The 26,599-nt window shown below is 35.0% G+C and overlaps 2 protein-coding genes across 13 annotated transcripts in view; one reads left to right on the top strand and one right to left on the bottom strand.

The window, feature by feature from the left end:
* LOC127867389 (DNA polymerase beta-like) overlaps nt 1-20,341 on the bottom strand; it is a 177,481-nt gene extending 157,140 nt beyond the window's left edge. For 2 of the 3 annotated variants that reach the window (XR_008043471.1, XM_052408510.1), the window contains exons 1-9: nt 19,869-20,200; nt 10,774-10,898; nt 9,624-9,698; nt 6,188-6,246; nt 5,181-5,230; nt 4,988-5,039; nt 4,428-4,482; nt 3,109-3,181; nt 610-680 (exon numbers count right to left, since the gene is read on the bottom strand). Coding sequence is in view for 2 of the 3 variants with exons in the window: in XM_052408510.1 (XP_052264470.1) it covers nt 610-680; nt 3,109-3,181; nt 4,428-4,482; nt 4,988-5,039; nt 5,181-5,230; nt 6,188-6,246; nt 9,624-9,698; nt 10,774-10,898; nt 19,869-20,001 (693 nt within the window). In the remaining variant the exon portion in view is untranslated. The other variant, XM_052408511.1, reaches the window with a different exon arrangement.
* The window catches only part of LOC127867379 (glutamine--fructose-6-phosphate aminotransferase [isomerizing] 1-like), a 79,978-nt gene continuing 73,707 nt past the window's right edge, over nt 20,329-26,599 (top strand). For 4 of the 10 annotated variants that reach the window (XM_052408484.1, XM_052408480.1, XM_052408478.1 and 1 more), the window contains exon 1: nt 26,275-26,401. In XM_052408484.1, coding sequence (XP_052264444.1) covers nt 26,362-26,401 — 40 coding nt within the window. In that variant the 5' untranslated portion in view covers nt 26,275-26,361. Of the gene's footprint in view, nt 20,651-26,272; nt 26,402-26,599 lie in introns of those variants that run through there. The other 6 variants (XM_052408483.1, XM_052408482.1, XM_052408479.1 and 3 more) reach the window with 3 other exon arrangements.

The following is a 26,599-nucleotide window of genomic DNA, read 5'->3' as shown; positions in this document are numbered from 1 at the left end:
ATTTACAAGAATGTGTATGTGTACTGATACCCTGCTTTTTTATGATAAATTAGTACAACACAATGCACAAATTCACATAACTAAAAACTAATACATTGTAAGCCAATTCTGTTTTGCAGTCATTGCAAAACTTAACTATATACCTGTGATTTACATTGTAAGGCCTTTTAAAAAATGTACTGGAGTAAAAATGGTGTAAGAAAAAAGGAATGTTTATACATATAAAACAGAAAATTTTAGAACAGTCAAAGAGAACACATTTTAAAAACAAGAGCTGTCTCCATAGGATGACATATGCCCCTGATAAACTCTTTGATAGAAGTCTTGAGCATTTTTTGTAACCTAAACACAGATTTCGAAACCTAAATGCGGACCCTAAGTTCAAGGTCAAGGTCCAAGGGGGCTAAATTTGTGTGCGTGGAAAGGCCTTGTCCATATACACATGCATACCAAATATGAAGGTTACCTCTGAAGCGACAAACATGTTATGAGCATTTTTCAAAACCTTAACGCAAAGTGTGACAGACGGACAGTGCAATCACTAAATGCCCTCCTTTGGGGGCATAAAAACTTTAAACAGAACATTTTAGAATTGTTTGTTTGTGATACCATTTTCTTTGAGGTTGAAGTGAAGTGTGGATGTGTCAGCAAGATGTCAATGTCCCCACTGGTCTCTGCACCTAAAAGACATGAATGCCATTAACCTCTGTTGGTTACCAATTAATAAAATTGAATATAATTAACTTGAAAAGCAAGGTCTGCATCTAAGCTACCTACAAAAAAATGCTGGCATAATTCTCCAATTTAAATTCAATATATTCAGCAGAAACCGTTTGTTATAGTAACCACAACCTGGACTCAACTGGCCCCTAATGCAATCAAAGCATAGGTCTGTGTGAAAATTAGGCAGAACTTGACAAAATTAGTCTTTGGTGAAACCCAATCCTAGATTTGCATGCCAGCAAAAGATAGTTGTTTCAGAAACAGGTTGACCTGAATTTCAAAAGAACAAAAAGTACAAAAACGGCCATAATTCTGCTAAATTGCAGGTTTCAGCAATGGGCTTTGGTCTGTAGCCTTGCATGATGATCTCACAGACATTTGTGTAATTTGAATCAAATATCTGATTCAATAAGAGATATGTACTTGTTGCATGCAAACTTCAACCTAGATTTTCTAAGAACAAGACAGGAATAATCATGTTGAAAGGCTGGTCAAAGTTATAGGTCCTGGTCAATGAATATCCATAAAGATCCTAAACACATGTCAAGTTTTACTTTCAATATCTCTAGTAAATATAGATATATAGACTAGTTGCAGGAAAAACATTAACAAGAAAAAAGGATATCATTCTGCTTAAAAGCAGGTCACAGTTATGGCAGGCACAATGACCCATAACACATGTGTTTCAACTGAATATCTGGAGTAAAAACAGTGATGTTGAGAAGGTGCACTTTAAGTTCAAATACATTTCGATGTACAAAAAGGGGCCATAATTCTAACTTATTGTAGGTCATAAGTATGGAACTTGGTCGGTGACATCACATAGATATTTCTTTCATCAAAAAATTGTCATACCTTACTTGTGTATATTCCAGACAAAACCAGGCGTTGAAAAATCCGCCTGTACACTCAAATTTGAGAGTGAAATTGAAGATCAATAGAGTAGAGGTTATAAATACTTGATAAAAAAATCCAAAAGGCACAAGGATTTTTTTTCTCTTCAAAAATATAAATCCCAAGCAAAATATCTTGCCACACCAATAGAAAGCATGAACAAGCTGCTGAAGAAATGCCGACTCATGAGTGAGTAGTATAGCTATGACTATATAGTGAATTGTCAAGCTAAAAACTGTGCAAATGCACGCGTCTTAGTTGATAATGGCCCATAATTTTGAAAAATGTCAACTTAGAGCTATACAATGGAGAATGTATGTTGTAAGTTTGAATGAAATACCTCAAGCCATTTCTTGGACATTAGCTAACAGAAAAACTTAAGTCTAGTTCCAACATTGACACCGGGGCGAGTAGAATAGATCACATTTCTTTGCTTCAAGCTAAAATTGGCCGACATAAAAAAAGGTGACTAGAGAACAAGAGCTGTCATCATAGGATGACTTATGCCGCCTATAAACGCTTTATAAAAGTTATGAGCTTTTTAAAAAACCTAAACGCAGATTTAAAAAACCTAAACGCGAACCCTAAGTTCAAGGTCAAGGTCACAGGGGTCAAAATTTGTGAACGTATGGAAAGGCCTTGTCCATAAACACATGCATAGCAAATATGAAGGTTATATCTCAAGGGGTATAGAAGTTATGAGCATTTTTCGCAACCTTAACGCATATTTCGAAACCTAAATGCGGACCCTAAGTTCAAGGTCAAGGGGTCAAAATTTGTGTGCGTATGGAAAGGCCTTGTCCATATACACATGCATACCAAATATGAAGGTTATAGCTCAAGGGACATAAAAGTTATGAGCTTTTTTCAAAACCTAAACTCAAAGTGTGACAGACAGACGGACGGACAGACAGACAGACAGACAGACAGACGAACAGTCCAGTCACTATATGCCCTCCTATCGGGGGGCATAAAAATATACACGTATAACAAATATACATGTATAACAAAATAACAGACTTTCATCTAGGAGGACTTATTCTCATATGGCTCAACAAAAATAGCTATAAGTTTGCCCTGCTTATCTACATGTCATTATTGAGGTTTGACTGTAGAGCTGAGAATATGACACATCACAATTAATATGTTATCACACTAAACATTTGTTGGTCAAACAAACATTATGGAATCAGGTAAAATTAATGAGCCACACTTTGGGAAAACGGGGCTTTATGCATGTGCATAAAGTGTTGTCTAAAATGAGTCTGTGCAGTCCGCACAGGCTTATCAGGAAAGACAATGTCCGCTTTATTGAAATTTGCTGTTTAAAGGAACTCTCTTTACACTAAAATTCAGTCTTGAAGGAAAGTGTCATCCCTGAGTAGCCAATGCCAACTTATCTGGGACAGCAGTTTATGCACATTCATTAAGCCCCATTATTTCCAGAATGAGGCTATAAGGAAACTCCAAGTAAACAACTATTTTAGGTACCTCTTCTGAAGCTTCCACACACTTTGGCCGTGTAGTCTTTATCAATAGCTGCAATCCCACTGTAAGCAATCTCCTATAAAGATTTAAAAAAAAGTATACCTGAGTCTCACTCTGTAAAGTGTTGTCCCAGATTAGCCTGTGCTGTAATTACAGACCAATCAGAGACAACACTTCTTCTTTATGGTATTTTCCATTTGAAGGAAGTCACTTCTTATCCAAAATCTTGTTTAGCCAGAAAGTGTCAAAAGACACTCTATGCACATGTATTAAGTCCCGTTTTCACATGTATTAAGTCCTGTTTTCACATGTATTAAGTCCCGTTTTCACATGTATTAAGTCCCGTTTTCACATGTATTAAGTCCCGTTTTCACATGTATTAAGTCCTGTTTTCCCAGAGCAAGGCACACATATAAATTATGAGCAAGAAAAATATATAGAGAATATAATGTGAGTTTTTGATAAAGATCAAGTTTATCATGCAAGGCTTAGAAACAATGTAACGTGAGGCTTGCCGGGCGCTAACATGGTTCGAGCCGAGCATTATAAACTTGATCTTTATCCAAAACTCACATAATATTCTATTTTTCCTATTATTTCCTCATATTTTCCATTAACAATTATCAAATATCGCATTTTTTGACAATTTTGTTTTACCGTAGTTGACAAAAATGTATTCACCAATTTTTGGAAAAACCCAAATCTGATCTAAAAATAACAATAGTATAAAGCTAAAGTTTATACGATCGTTGTTATACTATCAATTTTCATCTGGTAATAGGATAAATAAATTATATATCATTTTAACAAACAGTTAAACACAAAATCAAAAGAAGACAGTCATGATGTAATAATGGGTAAATACTGATGTCCTTACTGGCGTGACAGATATCAACCAATAAAATTTGAATAAAACACGTTCATAACTTATTTCAGCTATCTAACGGTCATATTTCTGCATGTTCTGGTGAACTTATTATCATAACAATTGAATACATATACATATCATATTGCTCTATCTAGTGTGGCTAAAATGTGAGGCTCACTCTGGGAAGACAGGGCTTAATGCATGTGCATCAAGTGTCCTCCCAGATTAGCCTGTGCAGTCTAGACAGGCTAATCAGAGAAAACACTTTCCGCTTTAATGGTATTTTTTGTATAAAGGTAGCCTCTAATTAGTGAAAATCCAGTTTGAAAGGCAAGAATTGTCCCAGATTAGCCTGTACAGACTGCACGGACTTATCTGGGATGACACTTTACCAGATGCATTCAGCCCTGTTTTCGATGACAAGGCCCATGTAAAAATGACTCCTGGTATGTACCTGAAGTGTCAGCATTTCTTCTCGTGGAATTCTTTTCTCAAAGTCTTCATAATGTCTGAAATAATGTCAAGGAATTATGCTTATAATATTACCAATGTATAGCTCGAGTTGCATTCTGCATTCAAGTATATAAATGTGCTGAACCATAATAGTCATGCAAATTTGCCCATGTGATTTTACATACTGTATGTAAGCTATTGCTGCAAGAGCAAAGTATTGGCGATCACACCATTCAATTTACCCATCCCTGTAAATATTTGATCACTTCTTTTCCACACACTAGTCTTTAATTGTACTTTCTATAATAAATAATATTTCACTAGCTTTTTAACTATGTGCACTAACTTTTTATAGTGAGTTAGGAGTATCTCCATTTTCTAATGCCCATTTTGGCATAAACAATTAATATAATTAAAGTTAAAATATGTTTTTGTTTTTTATGCTGAATCAGCACACATGAAATTTACATAGTGCATACACTTTTACAGTGAACATTTTAGCTGAGACAAGTTTGTTTTTAATTTACTGTTTTTATTTATCTGAAATATGGTTATACATACTTCAAGCCAATCTGTTGATGGTGGTTCAACTTATCAGTGTGCTTTCTCAGTTCTGTAAAAGAAAGATAGAAATAGACTTCTTTTGGGAAATCTGGGCTAAATGCATTTGCGAAAAGTGTCATCCCAGACTAGTCGGTGCAGTCCGCATAGGTTAATTTCACTTATATAAAGTTCAAACAATTATCTCCAGTACCTTCAATGCTGCAAATTCCTTCTTCTACAAACTTCCTTGCTGCTGCAGGCCTTAAACCAGAATAAAAACCATACAAATAGTCGGGAACCACAACAAAGGGTAAGAAGGGAACAGGTACAGAATAGCCAGGCTGGTTACAAATAAGTTGGGCTTTGGGAAAACCGGGTTAAATGCATGTTCTTAAAGTGTTATCTCCGATTGGTCTTCCTTTTAAGCATTCCTAGGGAGTGTTGTTATTTAAAGGCCATAAAAGGATTAGTGGTCGTCTGTTTTGGCAAAACAGACATCAAATTAAATCTTGTTTCACAAACTTTCAGCATTTATGCAAGTGGACATTTTGTCATGTCTGTTACAAAAATGCTGTTTTTTATTTAAAATTTTAAAAGCTTCATGTGTCTGTTGTGAATGAGACCAATACTGCTATGCTGTACTTTTGGTTTATAACAGCGATGTGCTATTTATATGTTTTCGGACATGACGTCAATGACATGTGACGACCTTTATTAAAAATATATTCCAATTAACAAAATTCAACTAGAAAGTCAGATTTACTGAATGAACAAGATACATTAGTAAACAAAAGTATTATCATTGATTAACTCATACATTTAATAAAAGGTATGCATTTACATCAATGTATAAGAAATTAATTTGTATTTTTCACAAGAAATAATTTATGTTATACTACTTTATCGGCAAAAAGCCCTTGTTAACAGTACACTATTTGCAAACGAATGGGTTGGTTAACGGCCTAGCAATACTATCAACTGATCAACCATCTAAGGAGTGGACACTAAGATCAATGATCACCTATCTACAACGGTCACTTTGGCAATTTCTCTTAACTGACACCTGATCTCAGCATTGACTGAACTTCAGAATAAACTTCACAATTGTTACATACCATTTTAATGCCATGCAAGACAATATGAAATGTGTTTAGTGTGCCAATTGAAAACTTGTGTGTATTATACAGAAGGACCTAGTCGATAGTCAAGACAACATACCCTATCCCAGTTACTTTCACAAGTTCGTTGATGGCAACATTTGTGTCACTGGCTCTTATCTGCATTTAAAGAAAAAACAGTCATGAATAAAACCATATAAAAATCATTGATTTACTGATATTTACAGCTGTAGATGACTAACAGTAGCAAGACATTGTAGTTCTAAATTCACTAACAAAACAAGAGCACCGCCTTGCCGGTGCAGACCGCTCATCTATTTTCTTTTTAAAGGTGAAGGGACTCTCATTTTCAATCACAAAGGAGGGAGGGGTGGAGTGAAGAGGGGTGCATTGTGTGGGGGTGTGGCCATTTATTACATTATCTTCCAAAAATGCGAAAAAAAGGGAAAACAAATCGGGGGGTGGGGGGGGTGGGGGTGTGGGGGGGTGGGGATTCTTGGGTGCGATGGTTGGACGGTATTTCAAACATAAAATAATAAAAATAAATATTTGTGTTTTTTAACCGTTTAAAAAAAAAAAAATTGGGGGGGGGTGAGGTGGGGGGGTATAGTGTGAGGGTGTGGTGGTTATTTGTGAGATGATCTTAAAAAAAAAAGAAAAAAAAAAGAACAAAAATTAGGGGGCGGGGGGATTCGGGTGGGGGGAGGCGGGTTGGGGGGGGGGGATTCTTGGGTGCGATGGTTGGACGGTATTTCAAACATAAATCAAAATAAATAGTTTTGTTTTTTAACCGTTTAAAAAAAAAAAATTGGGGAGGGGGTGGGGTGGGGGGGGGGTATAGTGTGAGGGTGTGGTGGTCATTTGTGAGATGATCTTAAAAAAAAAAAAAAAAAAAAATAGGGGGGAAATTAGGGGGGGGAGGGGGGGGGGGGGGGAACGGGCGATGGTTTGGGTTGAGTCTATTGTGGTGTGTCAGGTAAGAGTAGATTTGTCAAAGTATCAATCAAATCTAATCATAAATAAAGAAGTTATGGCAATTTTAGCAAAATTTAATAATTTGACCTTGAGAGTCAAGGTCATTCAAAGGTCAAGGTAAAATTCAACTTGCCAGGTACAGTAACCTCATGATAGCATGAAAGTATTTGAAGTTTGAAAGCAATAGCCTTGATACTTAAGAAGTAAAGTGGATCGAAACACAAAATTTAACCATATATTCAAAGTTACTAAGTCAAAAAAGGGCCATAATTCCGTAAAAATGACATCCAGAGTTATGCAACTTGTCCTTTTACTGTACCCTTATGATAGTTTGCGAGTGTTCCAAGTATGAAAGCAATATCTATGATACTTTAGGGGTAAAGTGGACCAAAACACAAAACTTAACCAAACTTTCAATTTTCTAAGTATAAAGGGCCCATAATTCCGTCCAAATGCCAGTCAGAGTTACATAACTTTGCATGCACCAACCCCTTACGATAGTTAATAAGTGTTGCAAGTATGAAAGCAATAGCTTTGATACTGTAGGAATAAAGTGGACCTAAACACAAAACATAACCAAATTTTCAATTTTCTAAGTATAAAAAGGGCACATAATTCTGTCAAAATGCCAGTCAGAGTTACATTACTTTGCCTGCACAGTCCCCTTATGATAGTTAGTAAGTGTTGCAAGTATGAAAGCAATAGCTTTGATACTTAAGGAATAAAATTAAGGTCGCCGTGGTGTAATAGATATGGTGTCCGCCTTGCGACCGGGAGGTCAAGGGTTCGATCCCCACCGTGGGAGCGTTCTTTAGATCTCCCCCAAAGACACCAAGTACTGGTTCTAGGCCCAGGAAACGGACTCGAGAGCGTTTATATAAGCCTAAGGCTTTCGACGCAATCGAGCTAAAATAAATAGGTTTAAACTAAGGAATAAAATGGACCTAAACACAAAACTTAACCAAAATTTTCAATTTTCTAAGTATAAAAAGGGCACATAATTCTGTCAAAATGCACGCCAGAGTTATCTAACTTTGCCTGCCCAGTCCCCTCATGATAGTAAGTAAGTGTACCAAGTTTGAATGCAATAGCATTGATACTTTCTGAAAAAAGTGGACCTAACACAAAACTTAACCAAAATTTTCAATTTTTAAGTATAAAAAGGGCACATAATTCAGTCAAAATGCACGCCAGAGTTATCTAACTTTGCCTGCCCAGTCCCCTCATGATAGTAAGTAAGTGTACCAAGTTTGAATGCAATAGCATTGATACTTTCTGAGAAAAGTGGACCTAAACGCAAAACTTAACCGGATGCCGACGCCGACGCAGATGCTGACGCCAAGGTGATGACAATAGCTCATAATTGTTTTTCAAAAAATAGATGAGCTAATAAATAAAATGATTTCCTCTAAATATAGAAATAAAATACTTAACAGTTAAATACTTGATGACATAAAATACTTTTTCTTTGTTTGGATTGTTTGTCATATTAAACATTAGTTTAGCAATATTATCGTGGTCAGTTAACATACATGTACTTGCACTATTTTTGGGTAAGCTGGTGTACTAGTAACAAGTGCATATGTAACTGAAATCAGCTCTACTTAAATCAGAGGTTAGGGGGCATGGCTGTAGAAATAATTTGAAAACCATCCTTCACACAACTCATATGGCCAGGCTTGCAATCTAAGGACTTGTAGTCAATTGCTCAACCAAAAGGGCTAGGCCAGGCTTGCAATCTAAGGACTTGTAGTCAATTGCTAAACCAAAAGGGCTAGGCCAGGCTTGCAATCTAAGGACTTGTAGTCAATTGCTTGACCAAAAGGGGTAGGCCAGGCTTGCAATCTAAGGACTTGTAGTCAATTGCTTGACCAAAAGGGCTAGGCCAGGCTTGCAATCTAAGGACTTGTAGTCAACTGCTTGACCAAAAGGGCTAGGCCAGGCTTGCAATCTAAGGACTTGTAGTCGATTGCTCGACTAAAAGGGCTAGGCCAGGCTTGCAATTTAAGGACTTGTAGTCAATTGCTTGACTAAAAGGGCTAGGCCAGGCTTGCAATCTAAGGACTTGTAGTCAACTGCTTGACCAAAAGGGCTAGGCCAGGCTTGCAATCTAAGGACTTGTAGTCAACTGCTTGACCAAAAGGGCTAGGCCAGGCTTGCAATCTAAGGACTTGTATTAAATTGCTTGACCAAAAGGGCTTAGCCAGGCTTGCGATCTAAGGACTTGTAGTCAATTGCTTGACCAAAAGGACTAGGCCAGGCTTGAAATCTAAGGACTTGTAGTCAATTGCTTGACCAAAAGGACTAGGCAAGGCTTGCAATCTAAGGACTTGTAGTCAATTGCTTGACCAAAAGGCTAGCTGGCTCAGTTTACAAATGCAAGTTTACAATGTATTCAGTTTAGAATTGTTCGCAATAATATTTAACTACATTGAACTGAAAGTTATATATACAGGTAAGTAATTTACTTTTGGGATAAAACTCAATAAAAAGATTGAACAGAAAACTATTTATATTTAATTACTGTAGCAGCATTCTCATCACAATTATTATTTTTTTACCTTTTCCAACTTCTGAAGTTTACCGGTGTGAATAAATTCTTCAATTTTCTTGGCAATCTTGTCACCAATGCCTGGCTGTAAAAATATGTAATTCTTTATTAATATGACTTGTTGCAACATTGACAATTTTTTTATAACTTTTGGTCAAGGCCATAGAAAATTACTTTATATGTTTGAAGAAGTAACCATCACATGATAATGTTAAAATTATAAAGGGACAAAACAAGAGCACTGCATAACGGGTGCCATGCTCGGCTGCGAGTGCAGATTTGAATAAATGAAAGCTTGTCAGAATTTTTTTATTTTTTTTTAGATCACAGTGACCTTGACCCTTAGTTTAAACCTATTTATTTTAGCTCGATTGCATCGAAAGCCTAAGGCTTATATAAACGCTCTCGAGTCCGTTTCCTGGGCCTAGAACCAGTACTTGGTGTCTTTGGGGGAGATCTAAAGAATGCTCCCACGGTGGGGATCGAACCCGTGACCTCCCAGTCGCTAGGCGGACACCATATCCATTACACCACGGCAACCTTTTTAACCCTTGACCTAGTGACCCAAAAATGGGTGTGAAAGCACTTTGATTTTAGAGCCAATGTTCAAAACCTTTACAAAATGTTAAGGTTTTAGCACGACGCGGAAGGCGGGCGTCGGAAAGTGAGCTGGCTATGACAATACCTCGGGTTTTCTCCGAAAAACGCCCAAGCTAAAAATACCTATGTCATTAAAGTTGTTAACAACATGCTGATAAGTTAAAAAAAAAAAGTGAAATAACACCGTCAACTACAGGTATAAAACTCAGAGATGCAAGATTTGCACTTTCATATGAGCACTTTTTTTTCTTTATCAATACGCCTTTTTAGTTACAATACTGGAGTTCTTTAATTCAGATCCTTATAGATTTCTAAAGTTGGTACTTTTAGTTAATTGCATATACAAATTATTTTACAAGAAGAACATAGTTCAAACATTTAATCAAAAGGCTCAAGTATGTCTTCTTAAATTCAGTATCATATTGTAAATGAAGCGGACATGTTGCATTGTATTTCTTTGATAAAATGCTCTTCATTACATCATTTTTAAGCTGATGTCTCAATAAGGTTTTCTTTCTCAGTTGTCTGATATACTGAGTTATTTTTTTATGTATTGTTACCAGAGCTTTAGCTTCTTTTCCGCTGGTTATTTTTGTGGGATGCTTGGCTAAGACGCCTGCTGCTTTTCTGTAAGCATTGTACTTGTGCATCATTCTGTTCACATTCTTTTCATAGTTTGCTAATTCTGAAATTTAACAAAATTAAACATTATTAAACTGATATTCTGTTAGACAGGTATAGTAACAGTATGTTTAATGCAATCAATTGATATTAGCAAAACAGACCACTAAATAAATGATACTAAGGCATTTTTTGTTTATACAAATATATATTTCAATGATATCCATTAAAACAAGCAAATTAGTTGAATTGATATCCCCCACCAATGTGCTTCTGGACACAAAAGTGTTATATTTGACACTCAAAAAATCATTTTTTCAAGATAGAAAGGGCCATAACTCTGTTATTAACGGATGGTGTACGATGCCATTTGGCGTGCATCATCCACTCATCCATATATATACTCATACCAAGTTTAAATGAAATCCGCCAAAGCACTTCCAAGATATGGCTCCAGACACACACAAAAAGCATTTTTTCAAGATAAAAAGAGCCATAACTCCATTATTAATAGATGGTGTACAATGCCATTTGGCGTACATCATCCTCTTATCTATATATATATATACTCATACCAAGTTTCAATGAAATCCACCAAAGCACTTCCAAGATATGGCTCCGGACGGACGGACGAAAGACTGACGGATGGACAATGCCAAAACAATATCCCTCCGCCTATGGCACGGGATAAAGTCATTTAGTGATGATGCTAGTGTTTATAAATGGATTTCAATAAACCACAAGACTCACAATGTTGTCCAAAATGGTCTTCAAAATCAACATGGCCATAAATAATTACAATGCTGGAAGAATCACCTGGTAAGTTGAATGTTTATTGGAATTAGCATCCCAGACCACAGGTTAATTATTGGTATAATTGAGTCAAAGTTTGAACATTCTTTTACGAACAGATATTTTAGTCATTATATGCTACATTACACTATTTAATTTTTAAACAATTGCCAGCTTTTTACCTCATGCACTCTATCTAAGCAAGCTTTAAAAACAACAGTTACTACTTAGAGGATAATACACGGCTGAGCTGGGCCGGGCAGTGATAATCGGCCCGCAGGAAGCATAACAGCCCGAGGGCCGTTTGCGACCTGGGGCCGATTATCACTGTCCGGCCCGGCTCAGCCGTGTATTAACGTCTATAATATATATCTTTCTTTTATACTAAATTATAGATGGGCACAGGTTTTGAGTCATAAAATCATACTATTTTGGTCCTTCACTAAAATTTATGAAGAACCAGCTTTCCGTACTTATATTCTCATTGAATTGATTACGCAATTTATGACGTATCTCATGTGACGTAATTTAAATGACGAAACTAGCTAGACGCTTTGGATTTAAGGACAACAACAAATCGGACTTAGAGGGTTTTTATTTAACCGTTAAATATTGTTTAAGCATTGAACTATTAGTGTGTGTGCGTGTTTACGATGGATTATTATACTTTTATGAATGTGAACAACAGTGTTGGGATATAAAACTGGAATGAAACTGGTGAGACTGCATTTTCGATTTTGTTAAAATGTCGAATAACGCGATGTTTTGTTGAATAATTGATTGATTAAATTTAAGAAAAGTGTAAGTGAATTGTTCTAAAACTGTTCGAAAGAAATCGATGTTGAATTAAAAGGGTAATTTCTTTGATGAATAAGTCGTTCCTTTGTCAGTCGATCAAAGAATGTCTATCCACAAAGAATTGCCTGCTTACATCCAGTGCTTTAAAATGGAAAAGGTGGATGGCGATGAAGAAATGTGTCCAAAATTTTAACTCGTCATGGAAGCAAATTAAATTTTACGAAAATAAACATGGATATTACACAACTTCGGTGAGTAGAACAATAACCTTGATGTTTTACTTTTTATGGCTAAGACTGGATGTGTACGCCATTTTTTCCAGTTCAACGTCACGCGCACACATTCTGAGGGCCGAATATAAATAATCGGCCCTAGGGCCGAATATTTATAATGACCCCACAATGGTGATAATGGCATGAACAACTGTACAAATTTGTTACTATATATAGTAAGGTATGTATTATTTAACAATCTAACACACACATATAACATTTCAAGGCCTTCCTACTGTCTGTCTGTCTGTCTGTCTGTCTGTCTGTCTGTCTATCTAATCCATCCATCCATCCATCCATCCATCCATCCATCCATCCATCCATCCATCCATCCATCCATCCATCCATCCATCCATCCATCCATCCATCCATCCATCCATCCATCCATCCATCCATCCATCTATCTATCTATGTATCTATCTATCCTCACTTTTATCTGTCACTTTCACCAAACTCTTTTAACCACTTGATTTCTCTCCATTCTTCTAGAGGTTTCAAGCTTTTAGTCTCACTACCCAACAACACTCCTTGTTGGGTCCCTTTTTGCTTTTCACTCTCACTAATGTTCCTGACGCGCATCTTTTTCCTTCCTATAATACAAGAAAGAGCGGTTGGCAGTATATAGAGATAGATAGATTTTAATATTTTGTTCATCTCCCACCCAAGTTCAACCATAGTAAATATAATACTGGACATAGACTTGTATTCTCAATTTTGAAGCATTTTTAGCAAAACAACATCAACACTAATTTCCCGGATATTTTAGTCAAAACGCCGCAAATTTTCCCAATCCAAAGGGGCCCGGCCCCATTCCCAAAACAGTGAGAAAAAAAACACTAAGAAGAAGAGTGTTTTCGCCTCTCATCCCCAGCCAGCAAACCTATATTGGGCCGCCGTCAGCACGATTTAGTTTTTATATCGGGCCGATATCGAAACGATGTTGGGCCACAATCGTTTTGCACATCAGCATTTGATTGTCCTGATATCGGCAAAATTGTTTATCGGCCCGTCGTCGGCCCGATTTCAGCAAAATGGCTTATTGGCCTGCCGTTGGCCCGTTGTCGGTTTTATGTAACACCCTCAATAATACCACAAATACAGCACTTTGCCATGTACATAACAAACAACACAGATTTATCTTATTATCCCCACGCTTTTTGAAAAAAAGGTGGGGATATTGTGGTTATCTCCGCCGTCCGTCCGTCTGTCCGTCCTGGCCACTATCTCCTCCTACACTAAAAGCACTAGAACCTTGAAACTTACACACATGGTAGCTATGAGCATATGTGCGACCCTGCACTATTTGGAATTTTGATCTGACCCCTGGGTCAAAAGTTATAGCGGTTGGGGTGGGGCCGCGTCAGAAATTATCACTCACTTTTTTTGGTTATTTTACATTTACTTCTTTATTTCTACACCGATTCACTTCAAATTGATACTGGACCTCTCTTATGACAATACGGTCAATCTCAACCATGCATGGCCCCATTCCCAACCCTGGGGCGCCCCGCCCACATAGGCCACACCCACCAAAAATTTCCATTTACTATAATTTTTTCATTTCTACACGGATTCACTTCAAATTGATACTGAACTTTTGTTATGACATTAGGGTCAATCTCAACTATGCATGGCCCCAATCCCAACCCTGGGGCGCCCGCCCACATAGGCCACACCCACCAAAAAATTCCATTTACTATATTTTTTTCATTTCTACACGGATTCACTTCAAATTGATACTGAACTTCTCTTATGACATTAGGGTCAATCTCAACTATGCATGGCCCCATAACCAACCCTGGGGCCCCGCCCACATAGACCACACCCACCCAAAATTGCCTTTACTATAATTTCTTCATTTCTACACCGATTCACTTCAAATTGATATTGAACTTCTCTTATGACAATACAGTCAATCTCAACTATGCATGGCCCCATTACCAACCCTGGGGCGCCCCGCCCACATAGACCACACCCACCCAAAATTGCCTTTTACTATAATTTCTTCATTTCTACACCGATTCACTTCAAATTGATACTGAACCTCTCTTATGACAATACGGTCAATCTCAACTATGCATTGGCCCCATTACCAACCCTGGGGCCCCGCCCACATAGACCACACCCACCCAAAATTGCCTTTTACTATAACTTCTTCATTTCTACACCAATTCACTTCTAATTGATACTGAACTTCTCTTATGACAATACGGTCAATCTCAGCTATGCATGGCCCCATTACCAACCCTGGGGCACACCTAGGTCAAACATTCGGCGTGGGGATACGCGTTGGCCTCTGCCGCGCCATTTCTAGTAAACATTTATTTTGACAAGGCAATATGTCATAATAACATTAAAACAACTATTTTAAGCTTCAAATAATACATGTACATGTAGATACAAAAAGCTTAAAAAATCAACACATACGATACTTGTATATAGGAAAAAAAAAGGCGATATGGCCATCATTTACCATAGCACACATTACACAGAAATAAATAACCGGCTAATGGTGCGGCATGTTATGTAATATTATACATCTGCATGCGACTGGCCATGAATACAACACAAATGTGAACGACATTTTCAGACAAAATGATTTTGACATGGGAAACATGGGAACAAACAAATCCTTCATTTATTTATATTAAAACAGAGTTAAAAAGCCCTTTTAGAGAAAAATTAGAATGCTGAATTTATAACATGAATTATGTCAGAAAAACATGTAAATTTAATTCTTAACTATAGTAGCGCAAATTGTATGTAGAAGTCATATTTTCAGTTAAAACTTAAATGAATACAAAAAAGAGTAAACGTTCAAAAATGTTAATTAAATATAACTTATTTAATCACAGTTTGTTTTTAGATTCCGAATACGTTCCCTAGGAGACAACCAAAATAAACAAAACTAAAAAAAAAAATTAATTTTTCCTTTTTTCAGCACATGTTTAGCATACTTCATTACATTAGGGTAAGACTTAAGACCCCAAAAGGCATACAGGGTGCTGCTAAAAAGGAGCAGGCTGAACATTTTGACAAGACATACATGATCTTAAAATTTATATCAAGGGTTGATCATTAGTCAAATGCATGTAATTTAGGGTTTTAAGCACATGCATCTGCTTCATTTGTAATTGAATATTTGCCCAAATGAATTAAATTTTGGAAGATATTTAACAATTCTTCGTTGACCAGCCAAGAGGGGCAGGAGGGGGACCATAAAGGATCAGGGTGCAGCACCCTCCTCTCTAGATCTTTCCTTTTAAAATGAAATCTATAGACATTTGGTTTTTACATACATTAACAAAAAACAAAACAAACAAGAGCACCGCATAACGGGTGCCACGCTCGGCTGCGGTTGCAGTTGTGCATAAATGAAAGCTTGTCAGAATATTTTTTTTAGAGGTCACAGTGACCTTGACCTTTAACCTAGTGCCCCAAAAATGGGTTTGGCATGTAGAACTTATCAAGGTGCAGCTAATATGAAGTTGTAGGTTGAAGCACTTTGATTTGAGAGCCAATGTTCAAAACCTTAACAAAATGTTAAGGTTTTAGCATGACGCGGACGGCGGAGGACGAGCTTGCTATGACAATACCTCGGGTTTTCTCCGAAAACAGCCGAGCTAAAAATTAATCAAACAAATATAGTATTTACATATTTTGCATTATTCATTGATTGTAATTTATCAACATTTGGTATTTATATACACTAACAATAAATACAAATAGAATAAACAAAACAAATATAGTAATCAATTTTCTTTTTTCTTCAGTACATATATTGCATTATTCATTAAATGTTAGTATTGACATTTGGCATTTATATACATTTCCATTAATTTACATATTATTTAAATGCATATTAAACAGTAAAAGTGTGCCCTCTTACCAATTAAAACTTTATTTACCAAATTTAACCAACGACTACAAGTTGAAACATTTGGCTGCATCATTTTCTTCATCTAAACCAATTATCATAAAATAGCAAAAGTTACAAGATTGTATAATATATATCGATGCAAATTTGGCTAAAGAAAGGAAAGCCTTTAAGGGCATTGTTCACAGATTGTCAAAATGACACTATATGGCGTAGACTGATGATGGAAAAACAGTTTAGTCTATGAATAGAAGTCATTTGAAATTGATTTATAAATTATAAAGTGTTACACACTCAAACGAGTGTTACACACTCGAAATCATTGAATATATTGGAATAGCTTGTTTATGTTAATTGTGTTAAAATTTGTAGAGTAGCTAGTTTCTGATAATTCCTTTAAATTGTGTAACAACACGTAGATCACTTACCGGTATAACAGTCCGGATTGCCGAGTGACAACAGCAATAACTGTGTAATCCATGTAATGACTTACAATGGTTCGAGCCTCGATAACGGCAAACGTTTTTCTATATATTTCTCGTTTTAAATTCGATTCATGTTATTATATAAACTTAACGCCTTAATATTTAAGAATATATATATAATGAAACAAAGGCAGTCTAATTTTGAGGATGACAAAATAAAAGTAATAATTTTAAGTTTATAAGGTAAGATTAAATTGTAAACCTTATTAGTTGTAACTATTAAAGCAATTAACAGTCACATAGAATGTTAACTAATCATCATAATCTTCTTCGGCCATGGCTGATGTCATCATCAATGGCGTGGTGCGCCCTCCCTCATGGCAGTCGCTGGCATTTCCAAGCCATTCTTTAAAAAAAAAAAAACATGCCATTTCACTGTTTTTGTGTGTGTTCAGAAAGACTTGCTTGACGGCTTCTGAAAAAGTACATGTTTAAGTTTATTATATGATCATTTAAATACATTTGCTTAAATATCATAGGATTTTTAATTTATTAAAACATGATATTTGCTTACTTTTTCATGGACAAGTATTATTGTTAACTTTTCAAATATACATTGCTATTTAATGTTGATGTACTGTTTTTATAACCTCAAATATTATTGCAGTTCATCACCAGAATACAAATTTTTTAAATTATCAGCATCAAGTATTGCACTACTGCTGACAGACTAGTACTTTAGGCTGTTATAAAAGTGTTATTTTTTTACATAATACAAATAGCATGTTAACAATCAAATGAAAAAAGGAATAGTACGTATCTGAAACTATCAAGTGTGGTCTGTCAGAAGACAACCCTGCAGATTCCCCTCTGGAAATGTGGGTTTGCTGTTGAGGGCTGGGTCTTGGCAACAATAGTGTTAAATCTTTCATGAAACAACGAAACAAACATATTCTTAATATGTACAAATACATTTTAATTGTATACACATACAATTTTAGTGAGTGTTCAAGTAACAAAAACAACAAAGTATGAACGCGCGGTATAAAGTACCTCGCGAATATATATATTAGGAATGCATAATCCAACTAACTGTACCATCACGTTATTTACACACAAATCTACATGTGCATACAAAAATAAAGTTAATTATATATTACAATCAACAAATACTAACTTGAATGTGAATGAAGATCTCCGAAACAAAACGCAAGACACAATGTTTGTGTTTGAACGCCTCATTTAACTTGACCGCCAGAAAATTTCCTTAACCGAACGAAATTATCGTTTTTGAACGAAAACATTTACGGCCACAACGGGCCGTTGTCGGCCCGTTATATGCAAAATTAAGCACAAGTTGCATATTTATTATTGACCATATTTATGGTTTGTGGTACGAATATTTATATAATGTAGTATTTTATTATACGTGTTGCATTTAAAGGCCCTATAAAGGTGACAAATCCAATTATTATGCATATAAACTTGCCTAATTTTTACCGGATTTCAATTACTCTTGCATAAAAAATGCTAATAACACAGCTGAGGTGCAACGTTTTCAAGAAGTATTGAAGATATACCCGTTTCATAATTGGAAAAAATGTTTATAACTTTGCAACTAACGTGATGTGTAGCCCCAAAGCTGTGACGTATGCTAAAAATAGCCAAAGGAACATTCACTTTTAATTCTATTTAAAACATTTTTTTACCAGCAAAAAGTAACAAATTATATCACTACAAACGTTTTGACCATTTTTAGAAGAGACACACTTTGTGAGTGATACCAGAAAACATTGAAAATCAACGACATATTTTTGGTGACCTGAGTCACTTTCACTTTCACTTTCCCAAGTAAACAGCGATGTAAATAAACTGATTGTTTGTAAACACGATTGACTTGGAGGACACTGTATTTTGAGCTCAAAACAAGTTGTATTGCTCATATTTTTATGGTAATGTCCAATAGCATATACATATTGTTTTTTGATAACCTTTATATATAAAATACGGAAAAAATATTAAAAATAGGTAAATAATTACGGATCTTCACCTTTATAGAGCCTTTAAAATGATTTTTTTGTTAATTACATATATCGGGCGGCGAAACGGATTAATTACATCGGATAGACATTGGGCCGATTTGCTGATATACCATTTTGCTACCGATATCTATCTTATAGTGGTGTGCTGGCTGGGTTATTTGTATACCTTTCAGGTGATCTCTATTAAACATTACATGCAGCTGACGCGAACAATTTGAACAGATGACAGAGAATCCTGATGAGGTGTATGGCCAGGTTTTTTTTCGGGTTGTGGGGGAAGGGGCCTTTAGCCCTTATGTGGGGGAAATTTTACGCGTGATTTTCCACTTTGGGGAAAATTGTGCGCATGGGAATTTTCGCCTCGTTCCCCTTTTTGGGGGATTTGTTTACTTACTCTCTCATTATTACAATACATTTTACATGTTTGCACTATATTCATTGTTTTTTTCATAATTAATTACGTTTGGCAAGATTAAGTTGAAATAGAATTGAGATATTATAATCATGAGACACATCTTTCTATTAAAAAAAACAAAATAAAATTTTATTTTTTTTTTAAGGGGAATTTTTGGTTCTGAAAGGGGAAAAAAAAACAGCCTAGTTTGGTGGGGGAAGACGCCGATATTCAGCGTCTGTTATGTAAGGTAAAAACCCCTGATGGCAATATTATTATGCCAATATGTTTATAAGATGTTTTGGTTAAAAATTTGATGTCAAACAAACACTGGCAACAGAAATGATCGCAAAGGCTTACCATGAGGGCTTTGAGCTAAACACAACTTGTGTAATGTAAAATGTATAGTTATAAGACATTTTAAAATCAATTACCCATCAGAAAATCACAGAATTCTGTGTTTGGGTTCTCAGTCGATGCATCTTTTCTCTTACTCATTCTGATACTCTGAAAAATGGTTCTACGAGAAATATTTTTGACACAATAACAACCAAAAGTTCGAAACATTCAAGGTGCGAATGTATTATGTAGTAGTTGCAATAATCCAACTCTCGGCTAGTGGTGTGTGTCAATAGGATCTATACTTTATATGTATGAAATCAATGATCACACATTTAAATCATTTTTAATTCGAGTACGCAATATATTGCAGTGAAAAAAAAACACTAAAAATCAGGTGTTGTTGTTGTTGTTGTAAAAACAAGCTCTTGGTACCCCTCACTCTAGATCTTCAGACGATTATTGCTACGGAAATAGTTGATGAATCACGATTGCCACCGGTTTTCCACGTCATGTCTTCCACTAATAGATAAATAGGTGCAGCTGAGAATAAATGCGTAACTCAAACACAACGATTCGTCAAAACGACTATACTAAGTAGCAATCAAGTTTAGACTGTCGTTGCAGTACTCCGTCATATTAATATCTCTTTACAAACAAGACTGGGATTCACCGTCTATTTTTAGATACAAAAAGGAAGTGGGTCAATCGTAGTGAACCATGTATTAAGACAGATAGCCAGTATAGCTCTAGTATATAAACGTTTTATGTGTAACGTGTCGTTTTATTGCATTTCTAAAGGGAGCGCATAACAATAACTGAAGTTCAAAACGAAATTACCTGTTCGAAACCAATCAAGAAAACTTCAAAATGTGTGGTGAGTTAAAACTTTATAGTTATTTTGACCTTATACAATTTGTTGAATTTATTATTATGTTTAATTATGTACTATTGCTATTAGTAATAAATTAAGAATGGATTTGCTTTCACTTGCATTGCATCACTCCAAGTGTACAGTTAATGCTTTTTAGTGAGCAAAATATTGTTATTATTGTAATAATGTGTTGCTTTAAAGCTCAAAATTGTAGTATCGTCTGAATTGTGAAACTTGACTGAAAATTTTGTTGTATAATTTTTTGTTTGAAAATACCTGCTAGATATATGCTGCTATTAGGCATGAGCTTGTTGAATTATTATGACTTACTGAAAAGAAACCATGATCAAGGACCAATAGTTAAAGGGGCCTTTTCACAGATTTTGGCATTTTTTAACTTATTCATTAAATGCTTTATATTGATAAATGTAAACATTGGATCGTAAAAGCACCAGTAAAAAATCAAGAATAAAATTAAAAAAGGAAAAGAACATTGCCCGGAGCAGGTTTCGAACCAGTGACCCCTGGAGTCCTGCCAGAGTCCTGAAGTAAAAACGCTTTAGCCTACTGAGCTATTCCGCCGAGTACACATTCATGACGTATTTTATACCTTATATAAGCAATCTTTGTAGTTTCACAAAATGTAACGACAAAAACAGAACTCTCCAAATTATTCAATCATTTCGCGTTGCAACGCTTTATAATTTTTAGGTTTTAAAATCGTCAAAAGATGCATATAACGGCTATATTAGAGCATGGTAAATGTTCAGTATTACTGTTTCCTCACAAATATCAAAACTAAAACGAAAATTTGCAGATCTGAAACAACTTCTTTCAATTTTGTCAATTTACCAAAGCGTGAAAAGATCCCTTTAAAGAGTAAGATCTGTGAATATCAAAATGGCTTTTAAAAGTTAGTTATACAAATGAAGTGATTACTTGCTTTTCTTTACATGTGTTACTCCAAACTTGGCTTGAGAATTCCGTTTGCATGTGCAAATAAGCAGAAATTCATTCTGTGGAATGCCGCCCTGTCATGGATTCTGCATGTTCTTGTAATGAATATAACATATTACAGATAATTGTTGTTAATAATTATCAGATATGCTTAATTTCACTCATGCTTTTTAATCTGATGGTCAAATATGCGATTATCAACCATTGAAAATATCAGATAGGTATATATAAGGTTGAACTTATATGGATTTCAGGAATGAACAAAATAATGAGATCTAAACAAAAAATTTTTTCTGAAACCTTCCCATGTGAATTTTTAGCTCCCATTTGGGAAAAATATATATATACTTTTTTCCATTGGGATTGGGGCCGATTTCCGGACCCGATTTTGACTAAAAAACGCTGTAGATTGTATCAGTTTACAGGGGTTTTTCAGCACTGTCTGCGCCTCCGGAAAACAGAGGCGTTCCCAAAGCAAACGGACCTGATCCCAAACCGAAATATTATATTTTTTTCCAAATCTCAAAAAAAAAAATAATTTTTTTTGTGTTTTTTTGGGGAAAGAAATGTCTAATTATGACTTATGATTATAAGATTATTAATGTCCAGCTAATGTGTGTCATATCAACATGCACTGATGTGGTTGAGCGAGGATTCAGCACCATGAACCTGCTGTGCTCCCCATTACGCAGCACATTCACACAAACCAAACTTACTCATCTGATGCTTTATCTGCATTAAAGGTCTAGATCTGAATGACAAAACATTGGAGGAGCTGTGTAATGCTTTCCAAAACAGAAAGCAGATACAAATTATGCTGTAACTTGTGTGACTAACCAGTGTTTGTTTTGGTTTGGTCAAAAATATCTGCTATAAGGTTTTGACTGTACAGTTCTTATCTCAGAGTGTAACTGTAACTGAAAAACAAAACTGCAGTACTTGAATAAATGTTGAACATGCCAAATATTGCATGTGTTTATATAAAGAAGACAAAATAACAAATAAAAACAAATTTATTTGTTAAACCACTGACTTAATTAAGCATGATAAATTCACAATGGTTGTGAGGCCTCACATTGGCTCTGATTTAACTTTGTCCATTTTTTTGTCATTGACATGTGTTGTTGCATTATATTATGTCGTGCTTCATTGTAATAACCAAATAATAGCTTATTGTTAAAATTGCTATACATCTCAGTATCAATGTGTCATAAATACCATAATTCCATTATTTAGGAGAAGTAACTGCTATAACATGTAAATGCTATTGCAAGTTAAACAGAGTAGTTTACTGTTCGTTACAATTGCTTGCATAATTGAATTATCATTTCATAAAATCTAAAACCTAATGTCAGTTAATAGCATTGTATAAACTTAAATAAATAAAGCATCAAATTGCCCTTAGTATTAAACACCATGGTGCTAATAGATTGATAATGTTACGATAAAAGCCAAAATTTAATGATCCGAGAATGGGTCCTTTGCCATATACGGCCAGTGTAGATTCAAACCAGATTTCATATTCTCCTGAGTCAAAGCTGCCCTATGCGCTAATGAGACTAAGAAACCTTGCATGGCTTTATAGCGGACAAGTTAGCTCTTCGCTCTTCACTGTGTGAACGCGTATTATTGTGTGCTTTCCCCCATGAGATTGCAATCCCATGTTGGCTGCCCTGTCTCCATTTTGTGAAATGGTGCAGTTATTTCTGTCTTAGAATGCATACGGTTTTGTTCACACTAATTTTATCAATTTTTCTCCATATTTTTTATTTTAATAGTAGTAATTTTGATTAATATTGATTTTAGTTATTACTAAAAACTATATTGGCATCAACTTGACTTGTAAAGTGGAACGTTTTTGTCTTAAAATTAAACCTTTTTATTTTCTTTGTTAACGTAAAATTACAGTGTTACACGAAAAAAGTTTTATCCTACATAGATACATGTACAAGTACATGTATGTGGGAAATAAAGGAGTCATTATTAATCTCCCTTCCTAAAACCATTTTAATTTGATTGTAATTATTATAACATTGACATTTATTATTGTAACATGATATGCTTGTGCCATATTGAATGTTAATTGCATTGATTCTTGTAGTGGAAATGTATTATGCATATTGCAGAATAACGTTTATCTTGCAGTAAACATCGATACTGCAAAATGATATTATCCTTAATTGATGAATTCCATCTTCTTATGGGCGTCACCAAATACCATTAATCTTTGGTTTATGATCCAATAGAAAACTTTGGTTTATCATCCAATAGATATACTATCAAAACAGGTTGGTGGTTGTTTATGACTCTTCTATATTTTGGGATAGGTTAAGTACTTAGTCCCAGAACAAATACTGATTGATGCATGATTCTGTATTGTGGGTAAAAAGTTTCAGTACAGTTATTGATCATACCTCTATGCTTGATTCAAAAGTGCCTGATATATGTTTTATGTAATGTTAGCATGCGTTATGTATCAATAACTATTTGGGGCTACGACCTATTACTTCATTTCAACTGTAAAGTCTTCATTGTTACTTCAAATGAATCAGATTAAATAAAAAACAAACAATTCAATACCTAGATGTAAAACATTTAAGACTCAATAAACAACAAAAATACTAAAATCATATTTTACAAATTTTAATTTCCAATGCTCATGATGCCATTAACAGTAAAGAATATGACATAAAAATTATGTTAATTTTCACCAAAAATGCAGTCCTAGCTTTATTTTTTATATCCCTGGTAGGGTGGCACTGTCTTTCAGTCTGTCTGTTCATCCGTTATTCTGTTTTCGGGAGGTTTTGTACTTAGCGCCTGCAGATGAAGCTCAATTTATTCCGGTTGATTGCTTTTTGGCGTAGTAATGGGCCTTGTTTTCTCTAAAATAGCTGCTGTGCGGCTGCAATGCGAAGTATAGGGGCATTTTGTTACACAAACAAAGCTCTTGTTTTATCATTTCTTTAAAAATGGGGTTTTTAGGTATGATAAACTGCAGAACAGGTTAATGCCCAAGAATTATGTTGTATACCAGAAACTGCACAAATAAGAAATGACTTGTGATATATTACTTAAAAGATTAGTCCGTAACCTGTTATTCTCTATATGTTGTGGTCTAATTTTGTGCTTTTAAGCTAGTTTAGTGGCAACTCTCATATGTAAGAGAGTGGGTCACTGCTTTTAAACAAAGATGCACACAAGGAAGTTTTAATGTGCATATCCCCCTAAAAAAATAGAAAATTTCTTTTTTTTTTCTTCAGTGTGCAATTCTTTGTTCTTCTAACAATTAGTCATTTTTTAAAGGAGTATGTGTTGTGGATGTACAGTGATGAGTTTATTCAAGTAAAAAATTATAACCATAAAATTAAACCAGTAATGCATACTAGCAATATTTGATAAAAGAAGACTGTCTGGTAAAGGACTCTTTTTTGTAAGAAAGATTCATCCATTATACATGTAATCAACAATAAGTCTAGTGAAAACACATTTTTTTTCAACAAATGATGAAACTTTCGAAAGAAGTTCAGTTCAGTTTTTTGTTGCCTGTTTTACACCTGTAGTTCAGCTGATTTATTTTTTTTTCCCTTACAATTCACTTAACCATTACCGGTAATTTGAGCTCAATTATATGTTGACTGCAGGTGCACTTGTATTTTCCATTTAGGGTTAAGGTGTAAATCATGGATGAATGAAGCTCATTATTTCACTTCCTAGAATTTGAACATTTAACAATTGGTCTTCATTCCAATATATATCTTATTTCTTTTGTCTGAATATCCTGTTGCTAGTATTACTTGAGCTTTGGTATGCTAATGCTTGAATTAAAAAAATAATAATTATAATAGAAACATTTATTAATGTCTTAAGAAAAGGAGGAAGTATGATCCATACATGGTATTCACATCACAAACTCCTGTTTATAAATGGTTGCTGCTTTTTTTCTGACAGTCATGTTGAGAAGCCGTGTCAGCCTCTCTTAGTATCTAAAAAAAGTTGTATCTGATTTTCAAAAAAGGTGTTGTTAGCCAAAAATACTTTGTTTTTGTATTATTTGCATTTAATAGCTTTTTGTTGAAATAAGTTGAGGTACTGCAGTTATTTGAGTACCTATTTGTAGGCCTTGGCATATAAAACTGTAAAGAGCAAACAAGAGCCTTTTTTATACGGTATTTTTTATAGACATAATTCAATCTTTATCAAAATTAAACAAATTAAAGTGTTGAAGTTTTGACCCGAAAGGCGCCTTTCTACAGAAGCTGCCTACGTAGTCTTTTAGTTGTCAATAGAGGTTTTTTTTGTGTGTAATTACTTTAGTTAAAGTTTATCGGTTAGCTCCTGTTTGATATTTGTGGGATTGGACTAGGAAGTAGATGTCTATGTAAATAGTCAAGGGAGTTTTAGCTCTTTTGTGAACAATGTCAGAATTGCAGGTTTTTGTCAACTATCAAATAACTTTGGCATTCATAGATATTCGATTGACATATTGGACCTACTCTGCCATTCAATTCAAAGAGGAAGTAACGTGGAGGCATACCTGTATATTGTAGCGTATTGGCACACTTGAATAGATTGCTTTGAGCTTGGCCTTCTTTTTTGTAAATAAATAATTTATTGGACTTCCTCAATGAAAGATTGCAAAATTGCTGGTGCAGTAGTGCTGTATCAAGGTCTTGTAACTCGGTTAAAATATAAGTTCCTGTGCATTTCATTATAAGGTTTACTTACTTGTAAAAACGTAAGGTATCAAGACTATCATGAAGGAATTTCCTCTTGACTTTTGTCCTAATACTGAAGGTAAACCTAGAATTGTGCATAGTTTAATACTAAACGTATCATTATGACTCAGGACTTATATAATATTTTATTATTTGCATTAGTTTTAGTCAGGGTTTGTTTATTTGTCCATAGCACTACTTAGGCGTCTCATAATATTTTATTTGCAGAAAAATTTCTTACATTTTCACATATTTTGGCAGGTTCATTCTTCTCATT

The sequence above is a fragment of the Dreissena polymorpha genome, chromosome 2, assembly GCF_020536995.1.
Source record: "Dreissena polymorpha isolate Duluth1 chromosome 2, UMN_Dpol_1.0, whole genome shotgun sequence".
Classification (NCBI taxonomy): Eukaryota; Metazoa; Mollusca; class Bivalvia; order Myida; family Dreissenidae; genus Dreissena; species Dreissena polymorpha.
Note: the sequence above shows the minus strand (reverse complement) of the source record. Positions and strands in the feature narration are given on the sequence as shown.